Source organism: Oncorhynchus clarkii, chromosome 13, assembly GCF_045791955.1.
Source record: "Oncorhynchus clarkii lewisi isolate Uvic-CL-2024 chromosome 13, UVic_Ocla_1.0, whole genome shotgun sequence".
In the NCBI taxonomy this organism is placed as follows: domain Eukaryota; kingdom Metazoa; phylum Chordata; class Actinopteri; order Salmoniformes; family Salmonidae; genus Oncorhynchus; species Oncorhynchus clarkii.
In genome coordinates this window covers 12,553,114-12,578,113 of record NC_092159.1, presented here as the reverse complement: position 1 = coordinate 12,578,113, position 25,000 = coordinate 12,553,114, and the positions used below count along the sequence as shown (strand labels likewise).

Genomic DNA, 25,000 nt, shown 5'->3' with positions numbered 1-25,000 from the left:
ATTATACCTTACTTTACCTCACCCGGTTATAACCTTTCTATAACTGTACATAACCTGGCTATAACTGTACATAACCTGGCTATAACTGTACATAACCTGGCTATGACTGTACATATCCTGGCTATGACTGTACATATCCTGGCTATGACTGTACATAACCTGGCTATAACTGTACATAACCTGGCTATGACTGTACATATCCTGGCTATGACTGTACATAACCTGGCTATAACTGTACATATCCTGGCTATGACTGTACATAACCTGGCTATGACTGTACATAACCTGGCTATGACTGTACATATCCTGGCTATGACTGTACATAACCTGGCTATAACTGTACATATCCTGGCTATGACTGTACATAACCTGGCTATGACTGTACATAACCTGGCTATAACTGTACATAACCTGGCTATGACTGTATGGGTGAAGTTATCCTTATACTCTATGCTGATCTTGGGTCAGTTTTGCGTTTTCCCCAATAACGTTAAGGTTAGGATTTGGGGGTGGCAAGCTGATCCTAGTTGCACAATTCTGGTAACTTTCCCCAAATTCCCAGGGTTTTCCAGGATTCCTGGATTTCCTGCTTATGCTCTCCTAATTCCAGGAACTTTCAACAAGGATTTCTGGAAAACTAGGGAATTTTGTGAATTATACTGTACTGTTTTACACTTCTACTGAGCCTGCCTACCACTGACTGGACCAGGCGATAGACCTTATTCAGACATTGTTAATTGACCAATGTTCGACACCCCACTAGCTGTCAAAGATAGAACACACAGACTGAATAAGGTCTATTTCATATGGCTAATGCTCTCTCTTTCTCTTTCTCTCTCTCGCTCTTTCTCTCTCTCGCTCTTTCTCTCTCTCGCTCTTTCTCTCTCTTTCTCTCTCTCTCTCTTTCTGTCTCTCTCTTTCTCTCTCTCGCTCTTTCTTTTCTTCTCGCTTTCTCTCTCTCACTTTCTTTATCTTTCTCGCTCTTTCTCTCTCTCTCTCTCTCTCTCTCTCTCTCTCTCTCTCTCTCTCTCTATATATATATATTTCTCTCTCTCTCTCTCTCTCTCTCTCTCTCTCTCTCTCTCTCTCTCTCTCTCTCTCTCACTTTATCTCTCTCTATTTATTTCTCTCCCATCTTTCCCTCCCTCCCTCCCTCCCTCCCTCCCTCCCTCCCTCCCTCCCTCCCTCCCTCCAGGATGAGGAGGAGCAAGAAGAGGCAGCTAATGCCAAGACAACCCTGCAGAAGGCCAAGGAGGTGGCTGAAGTTAGTCCTCTGTCTGCCGCTAACCTCTCCATCGCTGCGTGAGTAGAGTACACATCTATCTATCTATCTATCTATCTATCTATCTATCTATCTACCTATATCTATCTATCTATCTATCTATCTATCTATCTATCTATCTATCTATCTATCTATCTATCTGTCTGTCTGTCTGTCTGTCTGTCTGTCTGTCTGTCTGTCTGTCTGTCTGTCTGTCTGTCTGTCTGTCTGTCTGTCTGTCTGTCTGTCTGTCTGTCTGTCTGTCTGTCTGTCTGTCTGTCTGTCTGTCTGTCTGTCTACAGTGCATTCGGAAAGTATTCAGATCCCATTTCTTACATTACAGCCCTGTTCTAAAATGGATTTAAAAAAAATAATCCTCATCAATCTACACACAACAGCCCATAATGACAAGCGAAAACAGGTTTTTAGAATGTAAATACCTTATTTACATAAGTATTCAGACCCTTTGCTATGAGACTCGAAATTGAGATCAGGTGCATCTTGTTTCCATTGATCATCCTTGATGTTTCTACAACTTGATTGGAGTCCACCTGTGGTAAATTCAATTGATTGGACATGATATGGAAAGGTGCACACCTGTCTATATAAGGTCCCACAGTGCATGTCAGAGCAAAAAAAAGCAAGCCGTGAGGTCAAAGGAATCTTCCGTAGAGCTCCGAGACAGGACTGTGTCGAGGCACAGATCTGGGGAAGGGTAGCAAACAATTTCTGCAGCATTGAAGGTCCCCAAGAACACAGTGGCCTCCATCATTCTTAAATGGAAGAAGTTTAGAACCACCAAGACTCTTCCTAGAGCTGGCCTCCCGGCCAAACTGAGCGATCGGAGGAGAAGGGCCTTGGTCAGGGAGGTGACCAAGAACCCGATGTTCACTCTGACAGAGCTCCAGAGTTCCTCTGTGGAGATGGGAGAACTTTCCAGAAGGACAACCATCTCTGCAGCACTCTACCAATCAGGCCTTCATGGTAGAGTGGCCAGATGGAAGCCAATCCTCAGTAAAAGACACATGACAGCCCGCTTGGAGTTTGCCAAAATGCACCTAAAGGACTCTCAGACCATGGCAAACAAGATTCTCTGGTCTGATGAAACCAAGATTGAACTCTTTGGCCTCAATGCCAAGCGCCACGTCTGGAGGAAACTTGGCACCATCCCCACGGTGAAGCATGGGAGACTAGTCAGGATCGAGGGAAAGATGAACGGAGCAAATTACAGAGAGATCCTTGATGAAAATCTGCTCCAGGGGGCTCAGGACCTCAGACTGGGGCGAAGTTTCACCTTCCAACAGCACAACGACCCTAAGCACACGCAGGAGTGGCTTCAGGACAAGTCTCTGAATGTCCTTGAGTGGCCCAGCCAGAGCCCGGACTTGAACCCGATCGAACATCTCTGGAGAGACCTGAAAATAGCGGTGCAGCTTGAGGGGATCTGCAGAGATTAATGGGAGAAACTCCCCAAATACAGGTGTGCCAAACTTAATTCCCAAGAAGACCCAAACGTCATTCCCAAGAAGACTCAAGGCTGTAATCGTTGCCAAAGGTGCTTCAACAAAGTACTGAGTAAAGGGTCTGAATACTTATGTAAATGTGATATTTGCGTTTTTTTTATACATTTGCAAAATGGCTGTAATGTAACAAAATGTGGAAAAAGTGAAGGGGTCTGAATACTTTTTGAATGCACTGTATCTATCTATCTATCTATCTATATTCTATCTATCTATCTATATATCTATACTTTATCATCTATCTATCTATATTCTATCTGTCTATATTCTATCTATATTATATACATCTATCTATCTATCTATCTATATTCTATCTATCTATATTCTATCCATCTATCTATATTCTATCTATCTATCTATATATCTATACTTTATCATCTATCTATCTATATTCTATCTGTCTATATTCTATCTATATTATATACATCTATCTATCTATCCATATTCTATCTATATTCTATCTATATTATATCTTATCTGTCTGTTGATAGATCTGTGGTTATTTCAGTTGTGTCACATATGAAAGCAAATATACTGATACACTGGAAACACATACACACACACACACACACACACACACACACACACACACACACACACACACACACACACACACACACACACACAGTACATCAGTACTCAGTCTAATGTACACTCCAACACTCTACTCAATCCGACCAACACACACTTCAAGACTCAATCTGACGCTCACTCCATCTCCCACTCGACCTAAATCTCCGTAGCCACTGACCTAGGCTTCTTCAACTTTAATCACAGTCATCATCAAGAGAGGTACAAGGTTAAATACACTTCAGTAATTATGAGAAGGAGGTTAAATACACTATACTAGTTATGAGAAGGAAGCATAGTTAAATATACTAGTTTGAGCTTCGAGGAGTGGCAAGGTCCCATAAAAAAAACGTACGAAGCATCATCAAATTTGACAGTGAGTGAGTGCACTAAAACGTAATTCCACCCTAATTCCATTCAGAGTCAATGGAAACGAGCTAAGTGGCTACGCGGCAACGCTAGCGGGCAAAGACAGACTACAGCCAGAAGAATGGCATCTTCTTATCATCAAAGACAGTGACAGGAAAAGGAAATAGTTTCTACTGAAATTCTGTGGCCCTTTGAAATGTTTGATGTGCCCTTTTGTGTGTGTGTGTGTTCCATTGTCTGCTGTTTCTGCAAGGAGAAGCAGATTTTACATAAGCCCCTCCAGGCCTTTATAAAAAGTCCTTACCCGGTGCTCTGCGCCTGTCTTAGTGTTTTTTTACCCGGAGAACAATAGGTTTAGTCATGTCTTAGAGGACGTAGGGGATGGGACGGAGGAGCGAGAGTGTGTGTACATTTCCCTGCTATACATGAACAATACTGTATTAAGATACTGTTTATCAAGACTTCATGTTACACAATATGACAGGCTGCATTTACACAGGCAGCCCAATTCTGATCTTTTGACCAATCAGATCAGCTCTTTTGGGCAAAAGATTAGACTTGGGCTGCCTGTGTAAATGCAGCCATAGACACACATTCAAGGTCCCATATATCAGATGCTAATGCCTTTAACTTTGTGGTGATGATTTAAACAGAGGCACAAACACATTACTCCAACAACTAACCCCCTCCAAACACTCTTCTAAATGTTGTCGTAGGACCAGTATCGCAATACTACGACACCTGATTTTCCATGGCAGGAAGGAAAACAGAAAGCAGACTAAACTCTTTGGTCCTGTAAAATGTAGTGTGCTATAGCTTGAAATAGAAACATGTGACTCTGGGTGACATCGTAAGGCTGTTTGTTTCCAGCATGAGAAACTTACATTTGTTTTACCTCATTTCTATCCGCATGTTAAATGTGCAACCAGAGGGAAAACAACTCTAGACCGCCTTTACTCCACACAGAGAGACGCGTACAAAGCTCTCCCTCTCCCTCCATTTGGCAAATCTGACCATAATTCCATCCTCCTGATTCCTGCTTACGAGCAAAAATGTAAGCAGAAAGCACCAGTGACTCAGTCAATAACAAAGTGGTCAGATGAAGCAGATGCTAAACTACAGGACTGTTTTGCTAGCACAGACTGGAATATGTTCTGGGATTCCTCCAATGGCATTGAGGAGTACACCACATCAGTCACTGGCTTCCTCAATAAGTGCATCGATGACGTCATCTCCACAGTGTCCGTACGTACATACCACAACCAGAAGCCATAGATTACAGGCAACATCCGTACTTAGCTAAAGGCTAAAGCTGCCGCTTTCAAGGAGCGGGACTCTAACCCGGAAGCTTATTAGAATTCCTCCGACGAACCATCAAATAAGCAAAGTGTCAATACAGGACTAAGATCGAATCATACTACACTGGCTCCGACGCTCGTCGGATGTGGCAATGCTTGAAAACCATTACAGACTACAAAGGGAAGCACAGCCTAGAGCTGTCCTACCAGACTACTTCTATGCTTGCTTCGAGGGAAATAACACTGAAACATGCATGAGAGCACCAGCTGTTCTGGACGACTGTGTGATCATGCCCCCCGCAGCCGTAAGTAAGACCTTTAAACAGGTCAACATTCACAAGGCTGCAGGGCCAGACGGATTACCAGGATGTGTACTGCGAGCATGCGCTGACCAACTGGCAAGTGTCTTTACTGAAATTTTCAACCTCTCCCTGTCCGAGTCTATAATACCAACATATTTTAAGCAGACCACCATAGCCCCTGTGCCCAAGAACACTAAGGTAACCTGCCTAAATGACTACTAAATGGCATGGGTCCTCAGATGCTCAAACGGTTCTACAGCTGCACCATCGAGAGCATCCTGACTGGTTGCATCACTGCCTGGTATGGCAACTGCTCGGCCTTTGACCGTAGCACTCTGTAGCCATGAAGTGCTTTGAAAAGCTGGTCATGGCTCACATCAACAACATAATCCCAGACAGTCTAAACCTACTCCAATGTGCATACCGCCCTAACAGATCCAGAGATTATGCAATATCTATTTCACTCCACACTGCCCTTTCCCACCTAGACAAAAGGAACACCTATGTGAGAATGCTATTCATTGACTACAGCTTAGCGTTCAACACCATAGTGCCCACGAAGCTCATCACTAAGCTAAGGACCCTGGAACTGAACACCTTCCTCTGCAACTGGATCCTGGACTTCCTGACGGGCCGGCCCAAGATGGTAAGAGTAGGCAACAACACATCTGCCACACTGATCCTCAACACAGGGGCCGCAGATGCACAACAGTGGTAGGCCTGATCACCGACAACGATGAGACAGCATAGAGGTCAGAGACCTGGCCGTGTGGTGCCAGGACAACAACCTCTCCCTCAACGTGATCAAGACAAAGGAGATGATTGTGGACTACAGGAATGGAGGACTGAGCATGCCCAATTGTCATTGACGGGGCTGAGGTGGAGCAGATTGAGAGCTTCAAGTTCCTTGGTGTCCACATCACCAACAAACGAACATGGTCCAAGCACACCAAGACAGTCGTGAAGAGGGCACGACAAAACCTATTCCCCCTCTAAAGACCGAAAAGATTTGGCATGGGTCCTCAGATGCTCAAACGGTTCTACAGCTGCACCATCGAGAGCATCCTGACTGGTTGCATCACTGCCTGGTATGGCAACTGCTCGGCCTTTGACCGCAAGGCACTACAGAGGGTAGTGTTTACGGCCCAGTACGTCACTGGGGCCAAGCTTCCTGCCATCCAGGATCTATATACCAGGCGGTGTCAGAGGGAGGCCCTAAAATTTGTCAAAGACTCCAGCCACCCTAGTCATAGACTGTTCTCTCTGCTACCGCATGGCAAGCGGTACCGCATGGCAAGCGGTACCGGAGTGCCAAGTCTAGGTCCAAGAGGCTTCTAAGCAGCTTCTACCCCCAATCCATAAGACTCCTGAACATCTAATCAAATGTCTACCCAGACTATTTGCATTGCTGCTGCTACTCTCTGTTATTATCTATGTATAGTCACTCTACCTACATGTACATATGGGGCGGCAGGTAGCCTAGTGGTTAGAGCGTTGGATTTGTAACCGAAAGGTTGCAAGATCTAATCACCGAGCTGGGGATTCTGCCCCTGAACAAGGCAGTTAACCCACTGTTCCTAGGACGTCATTGAAAATAAGCATTTGTTCTTAACTGACTTGCCTAGTTAAATAAATAAAAAATTACCTTGACTAACCAGTGCCCCTGCACACTGCTCTTCAACTACTTGTAACTTTTATTTCTTATTCATATTTTTTGAACTGCATTGTTGGTTAGGGGCTTGTAAGTAAGCATTTCACTGTTGTATTCGGCGCATGTGACTAATAAAATGTAATTTGGTTTGAAGTGGCTTTATGTTTTGTTTTCTTGTGAGACTGGTATCATGACAACCCTAGTTTAAAGGTTATTTAAACATGGGAAGGTTGTAGCAACGCTGTTTTTATACACGCCACCTATCGGTAACCAACCCTCCTCCAAACCAACCCCCCCTTCTTCCTACACAAACACACTAACTCACTCTTCTAAACGTTGTCTAAAGGTTGTCTGAAGGTTCTGTAAATGTTCTGAGAAGGTTTACCACATCTTCTTACACTAACTGCCAGGACTCACTCTTTCACTCTTGCGAATGTTGTATATAGTAGAGGTGGAGGGAGGACATTGTTTTTATCCGATTCACCTTCCTAACACCCCTATTTCTCATGACACTAACAACACTCTGAGCACACTCACTCTTCTCAACGTTGTGGAAACGTTGTGGACAGAAAGAAAAAAAAGGAAATGTTGTGAGAAGGTTGTATATAAACGTTGTGTACGGTAGAAGTGGTGGGAGGAAGGTTGTGGCGGCGTTGTTTTTATGTCGGATGTGTCGCTCCCTCCCCTCCTTGTCTCCTCTTCAGAGTGACAGTAACAAAAACTGAGCGTATCGATGCCACAGAGAATGTGCTTGACTGGTATTTACTCGTTTATCTCATTTTACACTTTACTTTGTTATTTTTTACTTTTCATGTGATCCTTTCCTCATCCTTTTCTGATGTTGTTTTTCCTTTATTTTTAAAGTTTGTGTCGTTCTTTTGTTAGTGTCGTTCTTTCAGTCTGTCTTTCCGTGCTGTTTCATGATTTAGGGTTGCAACATTCTAAAAACCCCCGGGGGTAAAAAAAGACAAATATTTGAACATTTCCAGTTGGAATATTCCAGTTGGGGTTTCTGGAAAACCTGGGAACTTTGGGAACGTTTTTGGGTTTTGCCAATCCTAATTCCTGATCCTTGTTTTGGTGTTTGTTTGTTCACCTCTGGCTGGCTGTCATTTTGTTAGTAGGTGTGATAAGCTGGCTAGCTGGGGTTGTTGGGGTCAATTCCAGTTTCAATTCAGTAGATTCAAAAGGATGAATTGAAATGTCATATTTGAATTGAAAACTGACCATTCTTTTCTATGAGGATTTGTCATCATTCACGTCTAGAATGATCTGAAATATCTGAATCGTTGGAGGTAAGAGGTGTTAGTGAGGTACTCGAGGGGAAGTACAGGAGGGGTCATTTGGGAGGGGACCGGGGGTGGGGGTGCAGTTGAGGGGGGGGGGCTGAAGGCTGTAACACATTTCACCCCCTACCTTCTCAAAAGTCCATGGCTATGTCTTCGTCTCTGTCTTTGTCTCGCAAGAAGGGAATCGTTTGTATACATTGAAACAAACTGTTTGAGATTTTGTTGATATAATGTTGGTAAAATAATGTGGTTGAAAATTCAACAAACAAAAAGGCTTATTCAACAAAATCTTGTAATAAACAATTTATGTGTAAAAACTACCTTAATTTGAGGTATCTGTCGATGTTTTGGCACTTCCATCATAATCATCTTCACCACCATCATCATCATCATCATCATCACAGCAACCTCTGCAGTGTATTCCTATGTGGGCTACAAGGACTCTTCTCACTGGCTGTCTGTCTGCTGTTGGGTCTATGACATCATCGCTTAGGGGGGCTGGGAGAAAAAAACGTCTAGTTATCTCTTCTATCTCGTCTAGCAACATTCACAACTGATCCCCTTCTCCTCTCTTCTTTCTTATCCCTATCTTCCTCTCCGTATCTTCTTCTTCTACACTTCCCTCTCTCTCTTTCTTTCTTTCTTTCTTTCTTCCTAATTTTCTTTCTTTTTTTCTCTCCCCACAGTAAGGAGCAGCAGAAGAATAATAAGGCTGGTGGTAAATCCGTGTGGGAACAGAGGACCAGTGAGATAAGGAGACAGAACCTGATGACCAGCAGAGAGGCTCTGTACAACGAGATGGACACGGAGGACTGGAAGGTCAGGGGAGAGGGGGAGGGAGAGGTGAGAGACACAGAACACTGGAAGGTCAGGGGAGAAGAGGAGGGAGAGGTGAGAGATACAGAACACTGGAAGATCAGGGGAGAAGATGAGGGAGAGGTGAGAGACACAGAACACTGGAAGGTCAGAGGAGAGGGGGAGGGAGAGGTGAGAGATACAGAACACTGGAAGGTCAGGGGAGAAGAGGACGGAGAGGTGAGAGATACAGAACACTGGAAGATCAGGGGAGAAGATGAGGGAGAGGTGAGAGATACAGAACACTGGAAGGTCAGGGGAGAAGAGGAGGGAGAGGTGAGAGATACAGAACACTGGAAGGTCAGGGGAGAAGAGGACGGAGAGGTGAGAGATACAGAACACTGGAAGGTCAGGGGAGAAGAGGAGGGAGATGTGAGAGACACAGAACACTGGAAGGTCAGGGGAGAAGAGGAGGGAGAGGTGAGAGATACAGAACACTGGAAGGTCAGGGGAGAAGAGGACGGAGAGGTGAGAGACACAGAACACTGGAAGGTCAGGGGAGAAGAGGACGGAGAGGTGAGAGACACAGAACACTGGAAGGTCAGGGGAGAAGAGGAGGGAGAGGTGAGAGATACAGAACACTGGAAGGTCAGGGGAGAAGAGGAGGGAGAGGTGAGAGAGACAATAAAACTGGGACACTTCACAGTCCTTTTTTATGCATGTCAGTACAGTGTAACTTCAACAGTAACTAATCTTACAGTGTAAATGTAGTGTAAAAAATAGTAACTGAGATTGTAGTACTGTACTGATTGATTACACAGTAATAGCAACACTGTAGTGTAAATGTTACCCATAGAGCCTCAGATAAACTTATACTGTGTATATATACACTACCAGTCAAAAGTTATAGAACAACTACTCATTCAAGGGTTTTTCTTTATTTTTACTATTTTCTACATTGTACAATAATAGTGAAGACATCAACACTATGAAATAACACATATGGAATCATGTAGTAACCAAAAAAGTGTTAAACTAATCAAAATATATTTTATAATTGAGATTCTTCAAAGTAGCCCCCCTTTGCCTTGATGACAGCTTTGCTCACTCTTGGCATTTGCAAGACTTTTATTTATTTTACTGTGTCAGTATTTCAACGTTGTAAATGTTCTGCCGCAAAACTGGTGGCTGTTGTGAAAAAAGTCAACAGTTGGAAGAGTTGCAGAGTAAATTGAAAACAACGCCGTTGTTGATGAAATGCTTTTTCCATTAACTCGGTTCTTTTCTCTTGAACCATTATGGTCTATCCACTAGAAACTTATGGACAATATGTGAATACATTTTTTATTACGTTATTCAGGTCTGAATGACCAAAGTTATCATAGATTGTCATAGCTTACCTGTTAATTACCAAAATTACAGACAATTCCGGTAACTTTGGTAAATTACTGATAGCTATTGGTGCCAAAAATGTCCCACTAGTTACATCCACAATTAGAACCTTTGGTGACAAAATGGCAGTCTGTTTGCTAAACTCTGCACATCTCTGGTTCTAGGAGTCGGGCTCAGGAAAGGAGAAAGGATTTGAGTTAGAAGAGAATAAACATAGGGTTTTCATAGGAATCTTAACTTGAGGTCCACGTGTTAGGATTTTGCCCTTGTTGTTTGCCTATATAAAGTAACTTATTGATCCGGTTTCAGAAGATAACATCATTACCATCCTTAACCCCCTCCCTCCCCAGGTGTCGTACCCCCATCGTGCGGGGGACATGAAGACCCACCTGGACCGTCCGCTGGTGGTCAACCCCCAGGACAACCGCAACAACAACACCAACAAGACCCGGCCCGGAGAGCCCCCTCTAGACCCGCAGGACACCCTGGGCCAGCAGAGGGCTGAAGAATACATCAGACGCCAGGCCTGCTACCATCAGAGGAACAGGGGGGGTGAACCAAGGGGAGGTAGTGGCCCAGAGAGAGAGGCCCGTCTGGGGCACGGGGGGAGCAGATTGTCCCTGCAGACGCTGGAGGGTATTGAAGAAAGAAGGGAACATGGAAGGAGATGTAGGCATAAAGAAGGGAAGGAGGGGAGGAGTGTGTCACCGCATTATAGCGAGGGAGGAGTGGGGGATGAGAAGAGGAGGCACAGGAGGGTTAGGAGGGAGGGGGAGGAGGGAGGGAGAAGGCATAAGTGTAAGGGGACAGAAGGGGTAGTGGTAGGGGAGGGGGGTGAGGTAGAGGGGGAGGGGAGGAGGCCGAGGCGTCATCGGCATGGAGAGAGGAGCCGACAGCATCGAGTTAGAAAGTGAGTGACAGAGGATCCGTGTGTCTGTGTCTGAATCTGTCAATATCTAACCTAATGTTTCCTTTGGGGATCAACAGTATGTACACTACCGTTCAAACGTTTGGGGTCACTTAGAAATGTCCTTGTTTTCCATGAAAACATACATGAAATGAGGTGCAAAATGAATAGGACATATAGTCAGGACGTTGACAAGGTTATAAATAATGATTTTTAATTGAAATAGTAATTGTGTCCTTCAAACTTTGCTTTCGTCAAAGAATCCTCCATTTTTAGCAATTACAGCCTTGCAGACCTTTGGCATTCTAGTTGTCAATGTGTTGAGGTAATCTGAAGAGATTTCACCCCATGCTTCCTGAAGCACCTCCCACAAGTTGGATTGGCTTGATGGGCACTTCTTATGTACCATACGGTCAAGCTGCTCCAACAACAGCTCAATAGGGTTGAGATCCGGTGACTGTGCTGGCCACTCCATTATAGACAGAATACCAGCTGACTGCTTCTTCCCTAAATAGTTATTGCATAGTTTGGAGCTGTGCTTTGAGTCATTGTCCATTGTCTGTACGCCTATGTAGTTATTCCATTAAAAATCTGCCAATTTCTGATCAATTTGATGTTATTTTAATGGACTTTTTTTTGTTGCTTTTATTTAAAAAGAAAAAGACATTTCTAAGTGACCCCAAACTTTTGAACGGTGGTGCAGATTGCTATTGATTTGTCGAAGCCAGTGTCCTGTACTGTATGTCATTAAATGAGCAGCATAGTAACTATGTTTTTTCAAGATGTCACTGTCCTTGCGCCTGCCTCCCCCAAACTCTACCCCCTCTCACTCTTCCTCTCTTTCCCTCTCCCTCCCTCTCCTCCCACCCCCCAACCCTCCGTCAGAGACCACCACTGCAGTGGCCCCAACCTCTCCACCGCTCGGCCCATCCTCAGACAGGACAGTCAGTACAGGGAAGACCTAGACAACCTCCTCAACAACAGCAAACTACACGACCACACCCTCCACCCACTGCCCCCAGACCACCCTGACCTTGTGAATAACCTCCTGAACCGCAGTGTGACAGCAGACACACACCACCATAGTATGGACAGTCTAATTCTGACCAGTATGGCCAAGCCGGCTCATACGGTCGTGGATATGATGCCTCCTGTCTATCCATATCCCTCCACCAATGCCATCCTGCAAGGTGGGTGGGTGTGTGTGGGGGAAGGCGGGGTGTGTGTGAGTTTATGTATGGGTGGTGAATGTACTATTTTGGATCATTCTAATACTTTGACATTCTCTCTTGACTCTCTTCAACTCTCTCTCTCTCTCTTCATCTCTCTCTCTCGCTCTCTCCTTTTTTCCTCTCTTCATCTCAGTGAACAAGAATGCTAACACAGACCAGAAAAAGAAGGATGAGGAGAAGAAGGAGGAAGAGGAGGATGAAGGGGGCGATGAAGATGGTCCCAAACCAATGCCCCCGTTCAGCTCCTGTTTCATACTGTCCACCACCAACCCGTGAGTGTGTGTGTGTGTGTACGTGGGTGTTGTACACTATATATACAGAAGTATGTGGACACCCCTTCAAATGAGTGGATGCAGCCATTTCAGCCATTTCAGACTCGGTGCTGACAGGTGTATAAAATCCACCGCCGAGTGCTGAAGCACGTAGAGCATAAAAATCATCTGTCCTCGGTTGCAACTCTCACTACCAAGTTACAAACTGCCTCTGGAAGCAACGTCAGCACAATAACTGTTCTTCAGGAGCTTCATGAAATGTGTTTCCATGGCCGAACAAGCCTAAGATCACCATGCGCAATGCCAAGTGTCGGCTGGAGTGGTGTAAAGCTCATCAAGGACATCCCAGCCGGACAAACCCTCCCCTAACCCGGACAAACCCTCCCCTAACCCGGACAACGCCTCCCCTAACCCGGACAAACCCTCCCCTAACCCGGACAAACCCTCCCCTAACCCGGACAACGCCTCCCCTAACCCGGACAAACCCTCCCCTAACCCGGACAACGCTGGGCCAATTCTGCGCCTCCTCATGGGTCTTCCGGTCGTGGCCGGCTGCGACACAGCCCGGGACCGAACTCGGATCTGTAGTGACGCCTCTAGCACTGCGATGCAGTGCCTTAGACCGCTGCACCACTCGAGAGGCTGTGAAGGAATATCTTAACGCTACAGCATACATTCTAGACAATTCTGTGCTTCCAACTTTGTGGCAACAGTTTGGTTAAGGCCCTTTCCTGTTTCATCATGACAATGCCCCTGTGCACAAAGTGTTGTCCATACAGAAATGGTTTGTTGAGATCGGTATGGAAGAACTTAACTGGCCTGCACAGAGCCCTGACCTCAACCCCATCGAACACCTTTGGGATGAATTGGAACGCCGACTGCAAGCCAGGCCTAATCGCCCAACATCAGTACCCGACCTCACTAATGCTCTTGTGGCTGAATGGAAGCAAGTCCCCGCAGCAATGTTCCAACATCTAGTGGGAAGCCTTCCCAGAAGAGTGGAGGCTGTTATAGCAGCAAAGGGGGACACCAACTCCTTATTAATGCCCATGATTTTGGAATGAGATGTTCGAGTAGAAGTCCACCTACTTTTGGTCATATGGTGTATGTGTGATAGAGAGAGAAGTAATGTTCCATTCAGGAAACGGAAGAGGGGAGTACCAGTCCAATCTTAACCACACAGAACGGAGCACAGACAAAGTTCCCAGATGCGTAGTCCATTTGGTCAAATGTTGGAACATGCAAGGAGCCCCATGATTCCTGGAAAAATAAGACAGAGTAACAAGCTAGCTACACAGACTATTGAAACAGCATGCATCACTTTGTGGGTGCGTTGTATTGTGTGTGTGTGTTGCAGGTTCCGTAGGTGCTGCCACTACATCCTGACCAGGAAGTACTTTGAGTTCAGTATCCTGTCTGTGATCGCAATGAGCAGCATCGCCCTGGCTGCAGAGGACCCTGTCTGGCCTGAGTCACCAAGCAACCAAGTGAGACAACACACATCTTTCTGTTTCTCTCCCGTGCTTTTCTTTCTATCCAGCTGTCTCTGTTGGTCTTTCCACTCGTGTTGTGTGTGTATATTTCTCTGAATTGCCTCTCAACAACATGAGACAACACCTCTGCACTTGTCTGTCTGTCTTTGTAACGTGAGACACCTCTACGCCTGCCTCGCTCACTCTTTCACTGTTTCTCTGTCTCTCTATATATCTTTCTCTCTGTCTCTGTCTCTGTCTCTCTATATATCTTTCTCTCTGTCTCTGTCTCTGTCTCTCTATATATCTTTCTCACTGTCTCTGTCTCTCTCTGTCTCTGTCTTTCTCTGTCTCTCTCTGTCTCTCTCTGTCTGTCTCTGTCTCTCTCTCTGTCTGTCTCTGTCTCTCTCTGCCTCTCTCTCTGTCTGTCTCTCTCTGTCTCTCTCACATCCACTCTCTCTCTCTCTGTCTCTCTCTGTCTGTCTCTCTCTGTCTGTCTCTGTCTCTCTCTCTCTGTCTCTCTCTCTGTCTGTCTCTCTCTGTCTCTCTCTCGCTGTCTCTCTCTCTAAATGAACTGATTCCCCAAAAAACATTTCCACTGCATTTCAGCCCTGCCACAAAAGGACCAGCTGACATCATGTCAGTGATTCTCTCGTTAACACAAGGCTGGAGATCACTCTGTCATGCTGATTGAGTTTGAATAACAGACTGGAATCTTCAAAAGGAGGGTGGTGCTTGGAATCATTGTTCTTCCTCTGTCAACCATGGTTACCTGCAAGGACACACATGCCGTCATCATTGCTTTGTACAAAAAGGGCTTCACAGGCAAGGATATTGCTACCAGTAAGAGTTCACCTAAATCAACCATTTATCGGATCATCAAGAACTTCAAGGAGAGCGGTTCAATTGTTGTGAAGAAGGCTTCAGGGCACCCAAAAAAGTCTGGCAAGCGTCAGGACAGTCTCCTAAAGTTGATTCAGCTGCGGGATCGGGGCACCACCAGTACAGAGCTTGCTCTGGAATGGCAGCAGGCAGGTGTGAGTGCATCTGCTCGCATAGTGAGGTGAAGAGTTTTGGAGGATGGCCTGGTGTCAAGAAGGGCAGCAAAGAAGCCACTTCTCTCCAGGTAAAACATCCGGGACAGACTGATATTCTGCAAAAGGGACAGGGATTGGACTGCTGGGGACTGGGGTAAAGTCATTTTCTCTGATGAATCCCCTTTACGATTGTTTGGGGTATCCGGAAAAAAGCTTGTCTGGAGAAGACAAGGTGAGCGCTACCATCAGTCCTGTGCCATGCCAACAGTAAAGCATCCTGAGACCATTCATGTGTGGGTTTGCTTCTCAGCCAAGGGAGTGGGCTCACTCACAATTTTGCCTAAGAACACAGCCATGAATAAAGAATGGTACCAACACATCCTCCGAGAGCAACTTCTCCCAACCATCCAGGAACAGTTTGGTGATGAACAATGCATTTTCCAACATGATGGAGCACCTTGCCATAAGGCAAAAGTGAAAACTAAGTGGCTCGGGGAACAAAAAAACTATATTTTGGGTTCATGGCCAGGAAACTCCCCAGACCTTAATCCCATTGAGAACTTGTGGTCAATCCTCAAGAGGTGGATGGACAACCAAAAACCCACAAATTCTGACAAACTCCAAGCATTGATTATGCAAGAATGGGCTGCCATCATGTGGCTCAGAAGTTGATTGACAGCATGCCAGGGCAGAATACAGAGGTCTTGAAAAAGAAGGGTCAACACTGCAAATATTGACTCTTTGCATCAACTTCTTGTAATTGGCAATAAAAGCCTTTGACACTTATGATATGCTTGTAATTATACTTCAGTATTCCATAGTAACATCTGACAAAAATATCTGCAGACACTGAAGCAGCAGACTTTGTGAAAATTTATATTTGTGTCATTCTCAAAACTTTTGGCCACCACTGTACAGTGTACAGGTATGTGACCTATCTATCAATATAATGTGTATGTATAGTGTACAGGTATGTGACCTGTCTATTTCAATAATGTGTATGTACAGTGTACAGGTATGTGACCTATCTTGGTACCTCTACTCTGTCATTCTCAGGTGCTGAAATACTTTGACTATGTCTTCACGGGTGTCTTCACGTTTGAGATGTTGATCAAGGTAGTATACAGAGTGTTAATGTCTGTTTTAGCGTCTGTATACGTGTATGCTTGCGTTCATGAGTGCCCTATTGTGTGTGTGTGTGTGTGTGTGTGTGTGTGTGTGTGTGTGTGTGTGTGTGTGTGTGTGTGTGTGTGTGTGTGTGTGTGTGTGTGTACTAACACCTCTCCTTTCCTCTGTCCCCAGATGGTGGTGCTAGGCCTGTTCTTACATCAGGGTTCATACTTCAGGGACCTGTGGAACATCCTGGACTTTATAGTGGTTAGTGGTGCTCTGGTGGCCTTCGCCTTCACGTAAGTGTCCCCCCCCCCTCAGCTCTGTCTCCCCCCTCTTGACCCACACTCCTCTTTTCATCACCCTGTCTTTCACTGCCTTTCACTCCTTTGCCTGATGCATTGTCTGGCCCTTACTGCCTCAACACTTTATATGTAGTCTCTCTTTCCTGTATTTCTATGTTCTCTCTCTTTCTCATCCCTCCATCTCTCGTTTCCTCTGTGCCTGTTGCTCTGTTTCCTGGCCTAACACTTTCTGTGTGTCTCGCTGTCCTGTATTTCTATGTTCTCTCTCTTTCTCATCCCTCCATCTCTCGTTTCCTCTGTGCCTGTTGCTCTGTTTCCTGGCCTAACACTTTCTGTGTGTCTCGCTGTCCTGTATTTCTATGTTCTCTCTCTTTCTCATCCCTCCATCTCTCGTTTCCTCTGTGCCTGTTGCTCTGTTTCCTGGCCTAACACTGTCTGTGTGTCTCTCTTTCTTGTCATTTTTTTTGTTGATTGTTTGTTGATTATTTCTCTGACTAGTCACACAGCACGGGCCTGACCTCTTTCTCTCTCTCTCTCTACCCATCTCTCTCTCCGTCCTAAGCGGCCTCTCCATCTCTGTGTCTTTGTGTCTCATCCACTCTCTCAATATGAGACTCAACTCTCTAGTCTACATCTGCCTTTTCCATGTCTTTCATTCATTATTTCATCACATCTTCACATTTCACTCTTTACACTCCTCTCAACCAGCCACAAGTCAGCCGGCCATCTTACTAATGATTCCTCCAGTTTACCTTACACGACTCACTCCAACACCCCACCACCACCTTCCTAAACCTAGCCCTCAGCTGCCCTCCCACCCAACTACTTGCATCTAACCCCTGCCTCCCACCTCCCTCCCCAACTTAGCTCACTGTTGCATCCCCCTCCAACCTGCCTTCCCCCAAAAACCTCCCAACTCCCCCAAACCCCACTAAATGCACCCCTACCCAATCACCCGACCACCTAATCCCTCCCCCAACTTTCTCCACATCTCCCAGCCTTCAACTGCACCCAATCATCCTCTCCCTCCCACCCCCTCCCCCAAACCTCCTGAGAGCGCCCCTGTCCCCTTACGCTGTGTGAGGCTGAGGGTTCCCCAGGCACCCGGTAACCCTCTAGTGCCCAGGTCGTTCTGGTTCAGAGCTGCGAGGCACACACCTTGCCCTGTCCTCCCGCTACATCACACACCTCACACACGCACACCTCACACACCTCACACACACACCTTTACACACCCGTTAATGGTTACCGGTAATCACTCCACTCATCCACCAGAAGAGCAGGTATTTTACTATTTATTATCCTCTGCACGGCCTGGGGGAGCCTGGGGGAGCCGAGAAAGGGAAGGAGGGAGGAGAGGGGTGAATGTTTGGGGCAGGTCACTGAGGGTGGAATGATTTTTTATCTTGAGATATTGTCCGCATATCGACAGTTGTATATGGATATATGTGCCTGAGTATGAATGAGCGAGAGAATGGAGACGAGAAGCGGAAGGTGGAGGAAGGAGAGAGAGAAGGAAAGAATGAAAGAGAGTGTGTGTGTACATCCTCCTCAGCTCCAATGGCATGCCTGCACTGGTACTCACATGGATTACATGATGACATCACACAAACCTGGCTGGGATGTGTTACGATGAGGTGCTGACAGTGTTGATGATGTAACAAGAGGAAGAAGCTGAACGTGTCCTTGTGTCTTCACGGCAATGTCGGATTGAGATGTCACTAACATTCTATGATGCAGAATGTGACCAATGTTTTGATCTGTGCTACACATAGAATTAGGAATTAGAATACTAGAATGGTCATGAACCTTCTTATGATGGGATAAAGGTCAGCCATTTTGGTCAGGGCATTGGTCAACCAGGTCAACCGTGGTTTGACAGTGCTGTGATAAGATATTGTGTAAAATAATGAATTCAAAGAATTTATCTGCACTGTGTTTGTTAGCTAGCTAGCCAGACAGTTTTAGAGGAATGATTCCAATAATTATTCAAATGAACTGCCAATATGCCAACATTCCTTTCAAACAATGCAGTCAACCCACAGCCATACACTGGCTGAAATCAGCTGATGATAGGACTTAGACAAGTTGTAAATGCAACAAGTACTGATTGTATCATATAATCGCACTCACAGCATTGAGACACAAACACAAATTGAGACATTAATGGTCTGTTTACATATATTTTAGAGGCTATTTACAGACGTGGAAAAAGTTACCAATTGTCATACTTGAGTAAAAGTTAAGATGCCTTAATAGAAAATATAAATACATATTTTAGGTTGACAATAATTATATTACACAATTTCTGATATATCACATGCCTTACTTTTATTTTCCCGCATAAGTAAAATCAGGAATCTACTGCCAGTCATTCCAATTAGACTGGTTTGAAGTTCTCCCTGTCCAATATTGCTTCCATTTTCACCCCATTCTGGACCTTTGAGGATTTATGACATGGCCCCTCTAGTAATTTAATTGGATCTCTATGGTGCTACCAAGGTGACCTTTTGTGTTTCTGGACAGCTGCAGGTTGCTATGGTTACTAGATTGTTCATGTAGCATGAATGTGACAATAACAAGGTTGCTATGGTAACTTGATTGATGATGTAACATGCAGTAATTGTACATGTGCATTGAAAGAGTGTGACAAGTACAATGCTAGGAGACCACAAGGACTGAGGAAGGTGTACATACAAGGGTGTATATATGCACAGCATTGATCAGTACATATCCAGTGCCTTGCAAAAGTATTCATCCCCTTGGTGTTTTTCCTATTTTGTTGCATTACACCCTGTAATTTAAATGGATTTTTATTTGGAGTTCATGTAATGGACATACACAAAATAGTCCAAATTGGTCAAGTGAAATTCAAAAAATTACTTGTTTCAAAAAAATTCAACAAAAACAAAATCGAAAAAGCGGTGCATGCATATGTATTCACCCCCTTTGCTATGAAGCCCCTAAATAAGATCTGGTGCAACCAATTACCTTCATAAGACACATAATTAGTTAAATAAAGTTCACCTGTATGCAATCTAAGTGTCACTTGATCTGTCACATGATCTCAGTATATATACACCTGTTCTGAAAGGCTCCAGGGTCTGCAACACCACTAAGCAAGGGGCACCACCAAGCAAGTGGCTCCATGAAGACTAAGGAGCTCTCCAAACAGGTCAGGGCCAAAGTTGTGGAGAGGTACAGATCAGGGTTGGGTTATAAAAAAACAGAAACTTTTAACACCATTAAATCCATTATTAAAAAATAGAAAGAATATGGCACCACAACAAACCTGCCAAGAGAGGGCCACCCACCAAAACTCACGGACCAGGCAAGGAGGGCATTAATCAGAGAGGCAACAAAGAGACCAAAGATAACCCTGAAGGAGCTGCAAAGCTCCACAGCGGAGATTGGAGTATCTATCCATAGGACCACTTTAAGCCATACACTCCACAGAGCTCGGATTTACGGAAGAGTGGCCAGAAAAAAGCCATTGCTTAAAGAAAAAAATAAGCAAACATGTTTGTTGTTTGCAAAAAAGGCATGTGGGAGACTCCCCAAACATATGGAAGAAGGCACTCTGGTCAGATGAGACAAAAATTGAGCTTTTTGGCCATCAAGGAAAACACCGCTCATCACCCCGGGAACACCATCCCCACCGTGAAGCATGGTGGTGGCAGCATCATGCTGTGGGGATGTTTTTCATTGGCAGGGACTGGGAAACTGGTCAGAATTGAAGGAATGATAGATGGTGGTAAATACAGAGAAATTCTTGAGGGAAACCTGTTTCAGTCTTCCAGAGATTTGAGCCTGGGACGGAGGTTCACCTTCCAGCAGGACACTGACCCTAAGCATACTGATAAAGCAACACAAGTGGTTTAAGGGGAAGCATTTAAATGTCTTGGAATGGCCTAGTGAAAGCCCAGACCTCAATCCAGTTGAGAATCTGTGGTATGACTTAAAGACTGCTGTACACCAGCGGAACCCATCCAACTTGAAGGAGCTGGAGCAGTTTGCCTTGAAGAATGGGCAAAAATCACAGTGGCTAGATGTGCCAAGCCTATAGAGACATATCCCAAGAGACTTGCAGCTGTAATTGCTGCAAAAGGTGGCTCTACAAAGTATTGACTTTGGGGGGGTGAATAGTTATGCACGCTCAAGTTTTCTGATTTTTTTTGTCTTATTTCTTGTTTGTTTCACGATGAAAATGTTGCATCTTCAAAGTGGTAGGCATGTTGTGTAAATCAAATGATACAAACCCCCCTAAAATCAATTTTAATTCCAGGTTGTAAGGCAACAAAAATAGGAAAAATGCCAAAGGGGGTGAATACTTTCGCAAGCCACTGTATATTGTTATGTATGATGTGTATGTTTGTAGTGTATGACAGTAGTTTGAACTGCCTATAGTTGGTGGTCCTCAATGTGGCTGTTTCTATGGAGACTGATAGGTTTGTTGACTCTCTCTGCGAGTTTAAAATCACTCCACTGGCCTACTGCACCCTCTCCAGCATGACGTCCCCCTCCCTCCCCTCCAAGAGGATGCTTCCCTCCCTCCTTTCTCCCTCCTTACTTCTCTCTTTCCTCCCGCCACCTTTCCTTGTTCCTGTGATATTTCTCCTTACTCCTCCTTTTCTCCTCTCTGCCTTCCTTACCTCCTTGGTGGCCTGTTCTCCTCTCCCCCAACCTTTCAACCCTCCTCCTCTCCACCTTTCCCAGCCCGCTCCCTTCCTCTTCTCCTTTACTCCTCCTCTTGTCCACTTCCTCCATTTGCTCAGGGCTACCCTCATGCTCAGGGATGGGGCTCCACTTGTTTCTGTGGAGCCTTGATTTGTTGAGTCTCACATAGGGGGAGACAAGACTGTCGCGTTAAGGTTTTTGACTCAACAAATCCGCTTCTGGCACCGTCATTGAATGACACTGGACTGTCACAATGATCGAGAACTGCATGTTTACGAGCCACTTTGACTATGCATTTGAATCTGTGTGTGTGTGTGTGTTTGTATGCGTGCGTACTTACGCCTGTGTGTGTATGCATGTGTGTGAAGATGTATCGTGCGCGTGTCTGTTTTTATGGTTACCGTATGTAGATGACCGGTGTCCACTGTTCTACGGTGTCTACAATATTTACTGTTCTCTCTCAATGAGCAGAAAACTACCCCAAAATACATTTGTTAGATCCCACGCCTAAACTGCCCTGTGTTGTACAGTATTACAGTACGCCCATGCCTTGCGGGGCCCATTAGATAACAGTAGATCTAATGAGATGTTTGTCTCAGTTAAGACCTGGCTAATTGATGGTTATTAGGAGATAAGATCAGTTTTACTGTTAAATGAATACAGCCGTTACTGTGAAGAAAGGCTTCAGGGACTTTCCACCTGACTTCTCCACCTATTTAGAGAGAACTTAGTGGAATATTGTGTTTACTTATTTGACTAAATAAATTGCTGAGTAGGATCGATAAGTATTGCTGTTGAATGAATACTGGGTGAGATAGATAAGTAGAGGGCCGAACCGATTCCTCTAACCATCAATGAATGGCTTTGAGGATCCAACAGGAGAGTAGGGCTACAGTCCAAACACTCCCCCTCAGCCCTCGCCACTTTCCCTCTGGAGAATCCCCGTCGAAACCGGATGCAGTTTGATTGCCATCTTAAGCGGAGGTCCAACTCCCAAACTTTGCCCCCTCAGCCCTCGCTTTAGCTCGGAGGAGCGAGTGAAGAACTTTGATCACTTGTGGGGTTGATATGACCCACAATTCAATGCAAACTGTAGTCAAACTCTGGTGGTCAGACAAAATTAGGATTTTATCGTTGGCAAATTGGCTTAGTCTCGTAGTGAGGAGCCTATAAAACGTAGATAGCTCGCCTCCCGAGTGGCGCAGTGGTCTAAGGCACTGCATCCTGGTTTGAGTCCAGCCTCTGTCGCAGCCGGCTGTGACCTGGAGACCCATGGGGCAGCGCACAATTGTCCCAGCGTTGTCCGGGTTAGGGGAGGGTTTGGCCGGCAGGGATGTTCTTGTCCCATCGCACACTAGCGACTTCTGTGGCGGGCCAGGCACAATGCACACTGACACGGTCGCCAGGTGTACGGTGTTTCCTCTGACACATCGGTGCGGCTGGCTTCCGGGTTAAGCAGGCATTGTGTCAAGAAGCAGTGCGGCTTGGCTGGTTTGTGTTTCGGAGGACGCACGGCTCTCGACCTTCAGACCTCCAGAGTCCGTACGGGGGTTTCAGCGATGGGACAAGACTGTAACTACCAATTGGAAACCACGAAAATGGGGAGAAAAGGGAGTTAAAAAAAACATAGATAGATTCATAAATATATTTTGGAGAATTCTGTAATTTATTGGAATAAATGATCAAACTATAAAACTAGCTAGCCAGTTATAGGTAACTGTAGCTAGCTACCTGACAGGAGTGCTTGCTGGATACGTTAGCTTACTAGGTACATTAATAGCTTTAGGTTGGTTGTTTTTAAGTTAAACTTCACTCTCCCTCGCTTGGGCAAGTGACATTTAAGGTACACTCGGATGTAAAACGTCATTCAAGGGCAGAGGGTTTACGGCCGAGGGCTGTCTACTTTGAGTTTGGACTGCAGCCTAGGCATAATATAATAGTGTAGGTAGTAAGTGAGTAGAAGTCATGATAATAGTATATATAGTGCTAGTAATATTCATAGTAGTAAGTAGCACTGTATTTATTAATAGTAGTACTACTAATAATGTAGTAAGTAATGTAAATAGCAGGTAAATAGGGAATAATGCATGTGGCAGGTTTAAGACTGCACCACCTTTTGTAACAGAACCTAGTTACAATTGTTAGAATTGAGTAATGTTTAGATAGTCTCAGTAAGGCTTTCTATGTAATAAGAAAAAAGAAAGGTCTCCACTATTAGTAGTAATATGTAATCAAAAGAAATGGATCTGCACTATTACCAATAATATTAAGGTAATCAAAGGAAATAAGTAAGTGTCATTTTTTTGTGAACAGGTATGTAAACATTCCATCTTCGATATCACAGTTGTTGTCATAGCAACCAGAGTTGGTGGGAGGAGTCAGAGTGTTGGGGAGGGGGTTGGGGTTTATATCTATCCAAAAGCACTCCATCTTGCTTTCCTCTCCTATTTTCTCTGTCTGTCTCTCATATGGGTGTTTTCTCCTTCTCCAAACCCCTTCCCCCTTTCCTGTCTCTAGCTGTGTTTTCTATCTCTGTAAGTGTGTCTCTGTCTTTCTTCCTCTCTTTCTCCCTATCCCTCCATCTTTTGTTCTTTCTCTCTGTTGCTGTCACTGACCCTTTCTCGCTGTCGTTGCCTTGGTGATTTCTACAGGAGCTTCGCAAAGTAAAGTAAAGTTCTGTCTCTGTCTGTCTCACTGTCTCTCTCTCTGTCTGTCTCACTGTCTCTCTCTTTCTGTCTCTGCTGTCTCTCTCTCTTTGTCCGGTCCAAAATGGCTTCTCTCTCTTTCTTTCTTTGTTCCTCTAGTCGTTCCGCTCCCATTCTCGTCGTTTCTCGTTGCCTTCTCTTCCTCCATTCACTGTTGTCACACCCACATTTGGTCTGCCTGTGGACCATTCCGGAACCCCTCCACCTCCAGGAACCAATTGTAACGCTTCATGATATCCCCCTAAAATGATTAAATGCAGTACAAACCGGATGCATAGTGTTTTGCTTAATGTAGCTAAAGCAAGTGTTAAAAATCTAAAAGATGCAATTCACCAATGAACATAGATGCTATCATTGTATTAATAGGTGTCTACAATGCGATATATACTGTAGCTAATTGCAACTTGCTATCATTGTACCAGTATCTGTAATATACTGTAGCTAATGCAACATGCTTCTTGCTAATGCTACTTACTATCATTGTATAGGTCTATATACTATAGCTTATGCTAATGTTATATATAGTAGCTTGATGCTCACACTATATATTGCAGCTAAAGGTAATGCTAATCGCATATACTGTAGCTATTGCTACATGGTAATGCTATATACAGTAGCTTATGCTACATGCTAATCGAGTATACAGTAGCTGATGCTACATGCTAATGCTATATACAGTAGCTAACGCTACATGCTAATGCTATATATAGTAGCTAATGCTATCATTGTATAGGTGTCTATAATACAGTTGCTATAAATGCAAATTCGTAATGCCTATCCCGAGAAGAGCTTTTCTCTAATACTCTCATACTGCTCTGATAGAGAGGACTCTAGTC

The 25,000-nt window shown here is 44.8% G+C and overlaps 1 protein-coding gene across 1 annotated transcript in view; it reads left to right on the top strand.

Annotated features, from left to right (window-relative positions):
* Positions 1-25,000, top strand: part of LOC139424418 (voltage-dependent P/Q-type calcium channel subunit alpha-1A-like) — a 293,164-nt gene that overhangs the window by 216,878 nt on the left and 51,286 nt on the right. Inside the window, exons 20-28 of the mRNA XM_071176204.1 lie at positions 1,196-1,302; positions 7,676-7,729; positions 8,947-9,103; positions 10,798-11,357; positions 12,240-12,544; positions 12,720-12,858; positions 14,216-14,345; positions 16,424-16,483; positions 16,670-16,776. Of these exons, the coding sequence (XP_071032305.1) occupies positions 1,196-1,302; positions 7,676-7,729; positions 8,947-9,103; positions 10,798-11,357; positions 12,240-12,544; positions 12,720-12,858; positions 14,216-14,345; positions 16,424-16,483; positions 16,670-16,776 (1,619 nt within the window). The remainder of the gene's footprint in view (positions 1-1,195; positions 1,303-7,675; positions 7,730-8,946; positions 9,104-10,797; positions 11,358-12,239; positions 12,545-12,719; positions 12,859-14,215; positions 14,346-16,423; positions 16,484-16,669; positions 16,777-25,000) is intronic.